Source organism: Hemibagrus wyckioides, linkage group LG06, assembly GCF_019097595.1.
Source record: "Hemibagrus wyckioides isolate EC202008001 linkage group LG06, SWU_Hwy_1.0, whole genome shotgun sequence".
Classification (NCBI taxonomy): domain Eukaryota; kingdom Metazoa; phylum Chordata; class Actinopteri; order Siluriformes; family Bagridae; genus Hemibagrus; species Hemibagrus wyckioides.
The window spans coordinates 45,771,941-45,779,748 of record NC_080715.1 but is presented as its reverse complement, the minus strand read 5'-3'; the positions used below and the strand labels follow the sequence as shown (position 1 = coordinate 45,779,748).

The following is a 7,808-nucleotide window of genomic DNA, read 5'->3' as shown; positions in this document are numbered from 1 at the left end:
TTCATCACTACTGAGGTCAGGGCTACAGGGTGATAGTCGTTGAGGGAAGCAGGATGGGGTTTCTTCAGGACAGGAACAATGATGGACTCTTTGAAGCATGTGGGGATTGCTGACTGGGTTAAGGAGAGGTTGAATATGTCTGTGAACACAGGTGCTAGCTGGTCAGTGCAGGCTCCGAGGACACGACCTGAGATTTTGTCTGGTCCTGCTGCTTTCCTGGTGTTCACTCTTCTAAAGGCTCTCCTCACGTCATGCTCAGATATGATGAACGCATTGGTGTTGGCATTCTCTTCCTGTCTACAGCCGTTAGCATTAGCTGTAGCATTAGCTTTAGCATTGTTAGCTGCACCCTCGAAGCGAGCGTAGAAGGTGTTCAGCTCGTCTGCCAGAGACACTTCCGCATTCATCATACCGGATGTTGGTGCTTTATAGTCCGTTATTGTCCTTAATCCCTGCCACAGGCTCCTAGAGTCACTCTGTTGGAGCTGTGACTCTAGTTTCCTTCCGTAGCGCTGCTTCGCCACCTTCACTGCTTTCCGCACGTTGTATGACGCAACCTTGAATGAGGTCATGTCACCCGACGCAAGTCCCGCGTTGTAGGCAGTGGTGCGAGATCTCAGAGCGTTGCGGATGGTCTTATCCACCCAACAATCCACGTTGATTTATAACAAGTAACAAATTTTAAGGTGCTGTCATGATTTTAGAAAGACATCACCAATCAGACCCAAGTGCAGGATGAAACAATCACTTAAAATGACGAGAGAAGTTCCTCCTGGAGGAATAAAGTTTGGCCTGTGCCAACAACAGTGGGCAGCACACCTTGAAAGAAGGAGGATGGGAGACAAACTGGATTCTGTAGCCTTTTCCCACAGTATCCAGAACCCACTGCGAGCTAGCAGAAGCTTCCACTCTGCCAGGTGGTGTGAGAGGTGTTCTCACTGTTCTCACCTTGCCAACTGCTCTGAAACAGCAAGCTGGCAGGGGCACCTCAGGAGATGGTGACACATAAGGAGCAGGAGCCTGGGGTATCCCTGAAAACCCTAGCCCTTGGGTTTTAGGAATCCTTTCTGGCCTACCTGGTGGAGATGACTGACCCCAGGTCCTCTCTTGCCTGGGGGACCTGCCCTTAAGTGCTGGCCAGCCACCCAGATTTTACATAGGGGGGCTTGGGCTGCAATGCTAGCCTAATTTTCCTGCCTCAACAGGACAGTCTGGGGCCAGTGACTACTGGTTAATAGCCCTAGCTCCTTGTTATGGCTGGGACAGCATATTTACTTGAGACAAAGAACAGCGTTGTTTAGGAAAGCATGGTGTGGGGGATGCTGAAAATCAAAATACAGTATGGCTGGAGGAACGAGTCTGGCTAATCGGAGTGCCCCATTCATTTAATCATGGTTGTGATTGGCTGCTGGCTATGCGTGCAGTTGGGGAAAGGGAAGCATACGGCTTGGGCCGGCTGAAATTGACTAACGAGTTAACAAGTGGTTCGCTAGTGGGTGTTAGGCAGTACTCTCTCTCTCTCTCATACTGTACTATATCGTATCGGGCTCATCAAAATTAATACCTGTACTGTATGTACTTTAGGACAGTAAAATGTTGCGTATTCTTATAGGTTTTGGAAATACTTTAAGTAAATATAAGCATGGACTACGCTACTATATGAATTTACCCAGAATTCATGGCTATATGCTTGCAAATGTTTTCTGTGTGTGTTTAAAGAGTGTGGGAGGATAATTTTTACGACTTAAACAATAAAAAAAAAAAAAAAGCATTTGGGGGTTGTGTCTGTGTATCGCGGATTTTTGTTTATCGTGGGTGGTTTTGGAATGTAACCTCCACGTTAAATGGGGAAGTACTGTATATAAATATTTTAGTGTTTTTTAATGCAAAATATTTTTGCTATGATACACTTTTGTTACTTTTTTTTTACTTTTGTTAAAGTCTACTACTTTAGAATTTTATCTTAAATACAAAACATGCAAAGTCCCCAAAATAGTTCAGCTGATTGATTACATTTGGGGCAAAGTAACATTCTAGACAGGTAAATGATCAATACAAATATTACCTTAGAAATAAACAGAAATATAAACTTGTGTAAATTAGCCTTTTCATTCAAAATCATTTTAGAATGATTGACATCTCATTAAACCTCCAGAGGTGGGAGTCAGTTGTGGAAAATTATAGAGTAATTGTACTTTCTTATTAAAATAAATCATTATTTTTATGCATTTAGACTAAAGTGTTTTTTATTAAATTAATTAATTAATTTATTTATTAATTACTTACCTAAGTGTTATAAGGTAAAGGTACGTTGATTATGTAAGTTTTACAAAACAAATATTGTTTTAAATTCAAGTTAATTTATTTATTTACACCTTATCAGTTAAATGGGCTAGGGTGAGCATTTGATCATTTGAGTTTAGTATCGAATCAAGTTCATTATTTGTTGTTTTTTCAGCTGCTCCCAGTTTGGGGTCACAAAAGCAGATCATTTGGTCCGCATATTTTGATTTGGCACAGGTTTTTACACCGGATGCAATTCTTAGCACAACTCTCCCATTATTGTACATTCAAAAATGATCTAGAATCATGGCTATTGATTATCGTATCTGACCTTCTGATTCTACAGAGTCTACTTACTGCTATGTCTATCTTTGTGTGTGTGTGTAGATCATTTACCAGACTGCAAAAAGGAACTTAAGGATGCAACAAGAGGAAACTTATAAAAGGAATATAATTCCTATAATAATAGGAAATAAATAAGTTTCAGATAGGTAATCTAGTAGTTTTCACATGAAATCATGTCAGTGAAAATAAATAAGATTACATTAATAAAACATTAATTAATAAGTTATTTTAATAAATAAGGTAATTCTTAATTCTTAATTTTTACTACATTGCAAAGAGTAAACATTTTACTTTCATTTTCTTAAACTTTGGCCAGACAGTTCCACGTTTAATTAAGATTCACATTATCTACACTTTAATTTAAGATTAACTTCTCAGAATGTTTTCCACTCCTGCCTACAATGATTATTTAATTTACACTAACATGATATTTCTAATTTAAACAGACTTCTTAAAGAGTTCTTTTCATCCTGTACTGTTATTTTCTTTCTCCTTGTGAAACACATTTCCATCTGGTTGTTCTCTCCATTTCACGGTGATGTTCTTTGCCATCCCATGATCCTTCAGTTTCTTCTTGATCTGAAAAACAGAATTTTTTTACTCAATAATACATGGTAGAGAGTCTATGTGAAACCTGTAAAAAGTCAGACTGTGATTACAGTACAGTGTGTCAGAGTCAGAGCTTGATGAAGACTCAGGTTCTGTAGTAATGAGAAGGAGAATGTAAGTTATAAGTGGAGTCTTCAGGAGGATGACACTCACCTGCTCCAATATGGCCTCCTTTACTGCAGGATCCTTCACATCCTGACTGGACCGGACCTTCACTCTGATGATTTGTAGTTTTCCAGTGATTTCTGAATGTAGAAATGGAAAGACACAAACACAACATCAACACCTAAAGTTACATTCTAAAGGCAGTTAATAAATAAAATTGATCTAAATAAGAGACTGAATGAAACTTTATCTCACCTGAGTAACAGAAGAAAGGCATGATGTCTGAGCACTGTGCATCAGCAGCCCGACCGTTATTTAAATAACCACAGTCTTCATTCCCCATAGCATTATTAATATTTGCAGATAACCAGCTTGTGGAAGAGAAGTTATTTTTGTCTATCCACTTCCATTTGTCTCTGAACAGACCAATCCAAGTCAAGCCAGGGATCATTCCTGCTATAACTGAATTTTCTGTTTCATCTCTAGCACTGACCAGATCAGTGTGATTTGTTCTGCAGTAAGCTTGAGCTGCAGACCATGTCATACTGTCAGAGATGTAAATGTACCTCTCATTGCCAGTTTTAGTGTCTGTGAAAAAAAACATGATTATAACTTATTGAATTAAGTTGATGGTGTGGCAGGAATGCCAGAAAGGCCTAAAGATGACAACACATACAGAATAAAGTAAAGAATGAAGTGTTGAACTGTGGGGATCAAACTAGGATCCTCTAGACATTTGATTTTTCGGTTCACAAACTGATCTTGATTTTAAAACAAACAAACAAAAAAAGGGTTAGTGTAGATGACCAGTTACCTGTTCCAATCTTTCTAATAAAATTATTTTAAAAAACAGTTTTTTTTCTTAACTAGAGAGAAACTTAACTTTCATTTTTTCCCCAATTGCTGACCCAATGAAGATGTGGTATTTATCATTATTAGAGCTAAGTTGTATTTCATCACAAATCTGACCGCACTGGCGACAATGTTTTTATTAACACCTCCTGCTCTACTGAAAGAACAAATTCTGTTCCTTACCATCAAAGCACATAAAGGGGCATGTGGAAGTACATGGTATATCAGCCCATCTGCTCCCACTTATAGCACCACATGCTTCATTTCCCATCCAGTTGTCAGGCTGTCCTGCATTCCATGCTTTCATAGTTCCAAGTGGTTCATTTCCCATGGACCAGCGCCAGCTGTTAACGTCATCATACAGTCCAATCCAAGCACTGGAACTGAACTGTTGTCTCTGTGCTTCATTCTGAATTTGAACCATGACATCACTAGTTTGGATCATAACCAGATCAGTGTGTTTATCTCGACAGTAAGCCTGAGCATCAGTCCATGTTTTCCCCTGCTGGATCAAGTAATAACGAGTGAAAGAGAGGACGAGAGGGAAGACTCCTGTGGAGGAGAGTTTTAAAGGTTTTATTCAACTGCTGCTCTGTATAATTTTCTTATGATTTAGTATGATTTTCCCCTTCATCTTTTCTTGAGTGTAAAACATGAAATGCTAAATTTATTTCTGTGTATAACACATATGCACATACATAATATATCTGTAGTTAGTGCTGTGTCTCCTAATAAATAAATATTATAATTCCTGTTTGGTAGAGGTGGCCTGTACCATTTGCTGTATTATTTGCTCACCTGTGAAATACAGGAACATGAACAGACACTGGTCCATCACTGATATGGTGAAACTCACTAAGAAATAAGAAATGTGATTAAAAGATCTTGCCTCTAACCATCTCACCCTGGACAGAATTTTTTTGAGGCACTCTGCTCTGGCAGAACACTGCGGTCCATCAAGTCTAAAACCTCATACCACAAAAAGTGTTTTTTTACAGAATAAAGTGCAGAATAAAATAGAAAAGCAAAACAAACAAACAAACAAAAAAAAAAACACGAGATTGTATAAACTATGTGGTATACAAGCATGAGGAAAGGACATCATTTTACCAAGGGCTGCATATTCATCACTCAGGATCTCAGTTGTACTGGATTATATAGACCATACCGACTAGATATATGGACATGACCAGAGAGCATGATAGTAATCATCTATGGAATTGTGGCAGCGTTTGTTCCTATTGCTTAAACCCATGCAGTATCAATTGAAATGTGACCAGAGAAAATTTGATATTGTAGTAACTGAGACTTCATGTCATGAGACATAGAGAATATATTATTGGATGTAGTTTGCCAGTTTATTACTGTGTTCTGCAGGTTGAGATCATTTTTTTTAGAAATGATGTTTAGTCGTCATGACTTTATATACGTGTGGTATTGGAATCTTTCTTTTACTTGATTGAGTTTCTCACTGAGCTCTCATGGTCATTTTTGGCATTCAATAATTTTATTTTTATTTAGATTATTTTTATTTTCTTCTACAACACTTACCTTATTAGCAGTATTACTTGGGTAACCTGATGTAGATTAAGGATAGTGCTCGCGGCCTAAATAGTGGGAATACATAGAATGGTGTAAATGTAAATGTGATAATAAAAATAGTGGTACAGTCCTCAGATTTCTAATAAATGTCAGCCAGTCACCTTGAACTACACAGGAACAACCACAACGAATACATGGAACATGTGGGTGAATGTTGAATTAAAGGTGTAAGGGGTATAATGACATAAATGTGTTTTTTGGGCTAAATAAGGTTTAATAGAAGTTAGATAGATCAACAATATGTGTCAATATTAAAACTTGTGAACCACAGAGTGTATGAAGGCCACAGAAAGGTGGGGCTGTTTTTCAGGGGGAATAATGGGTGAACGTCAAAACAATCCATAGAAACATAGAATCCAGCAAGGTTAGGCAGCTGGGCTAAAGGGTATATATACTGGGGATAAGGGGGGTGTACTTGACTGCATCGATTCATGAATCCGTGTATTTGAGTGCCAGTTTCGGTGATATTTTTTCTAAATAAAACCGGTTGCTTTTTCTCATCCAAGCCTGGAGGAGTACTTTATTTCTTTGTTTTTCTGCAAATTTCTAATTGGAACTACACAACTATTGGATTATATTGGTAATTGGAGAAGGCTCTAGGACCACCCTGTGGTGTCCACCTGGAGGGAGGCTCTGGGTTCCGACAGGTTTATGAAAGTCTTATGTAAATACGAGAAGCAAAAATTATTGAATTTAATCTAATATTTTAAATATAAATATGTTAAAATTCTGTTTGTCTACAAAATAAATGATGTAGAATTAACAATAAAGTTTTTAGTTCAACAATTAAGTTTAACAGTATTGCAGTATTCAGTATACACTTAAAGTATTGTATTTTTTTTCATCACTGGTGTTTAGGATTCTTTCCAAGGTTTTCTAATAGGTACATGACTACAAGTCTAATAGATACACTGAGGATCTGATTCTAGTCTTTGTTTCTAGAACCTTGATGCATGAATCTCTTTCACCTGCTGGTGTTAAGATCTCTGTACAGCTCTGCTCTAAAGACCACCAATATAATAAAAACATTAATTATCACACAGGTCAAGCTCTATAAACCATTTCTCTTGTTAAGTCTTAGGAAATAACTGAAACATACCTGAAATGTGAAGGAGGTAAACTCAGTGTTGTAGGTTTTATAGATCTCAGTGTTGCACGTGAGGTTTTGCAGTGTCTGACTAACTGAGTCACTATTTATCTTCTTTTAGACTTGATAACTAAATGTCCTCCTCCTCCTCCTCCTTTTCCTCCTCCTTCATTTTGTTACTTTACAAAACAGATTGGATGGAAATCTGAGATAAACAGAGCACAACTGAAAAAAAGGAAAACCCCAGAAGACAGGAGCTGTTTATCAAGTTGTCTTTAGTCTGTAATTTGAGAATGAATTTTAGTTTTAATTATTAACCTTATACAGCAAAAAGAAAAACATAAATATTGTGTTTGTACAAGAATACTGTAAGACTGCCAGAGATGGTTAAACATAGCGGAAGGGCTCATACATTCAAAAGCCTGATCTAATTTCACAAATTTTATCTTCAAAACTTTCAACCTGCATACTAGATCCCTTAAGCCTAGTACACACTACAGGATTTTAAGCCCGATTTAAGCCTGATTTGCAAATTAACGAGCTGGCCGACAGATCGGTCTGTGATCGTGGGAAAATCAGCGAATGATCAGCGCTCGGCAATCTTTATGTATGAACTACTCAACAACGCATCAAAGAGGCTCGCTGACGCGTCACAGACACCTCACAGACAAAATCCAGATATCTGGCATGTTAAATATCTGGGACGGTCACCCGACTCGACATCACGTGGTGTCAGTTGTAGCTACAACCTCCAGCCAATGAGAGAGCAAGTCAACAGCTTGAGGTCACCGGAAGAAAAGCAGCAGCAGCAACATGGCTTCAAAAATAGTGTGGACACAACATATTGAACAGCATTCAGCATGGCTTAATAAGGTCAGGTCTTAACAGATAGGCCTCATCACCAACAAACATGACAAATTTGTCT

At 38.1% G+C, this 7,808-nt stretch overlaps 1 protein-coding gene across 1 annotated transcript; it reads right to left on the bottom strand.

The window, feature by feature from the left end:
• Positions 1-2,914: 2,914 nt before the first annotated feature.
• On the bottom strand, positions 2,915-7,030 carry LOC131354082 (putative C-type lectin domain family 20 member A). Its single transcript, XM_058391352.1, has 7 exons — positions 6,896-7,030; positions 5,746-5,801; positions 4,993-5,049; positions 4,378-4,746; positions 3,598-3,930; positions 3,391-3,482; positions 2,915-3,207 (listed from the first exon to the last, which is right to left on the bottom strand). Exons 3-7 carry the CDS (start codon positions 5,027-5,029, stop codon positions 3,094-3,096), a joined length of 945 nt encoding a protein of 314 aa, XP_058247335.1. The 5' UTR covers positions 5,030-5,049; positions 5,746-5,801; positions 6,896-7,030; the 3' UTR covers positions 2,915-3,093.
• Between the last annotated feature and the right edge of the window lie 778 nt (positions 7,031-7,808).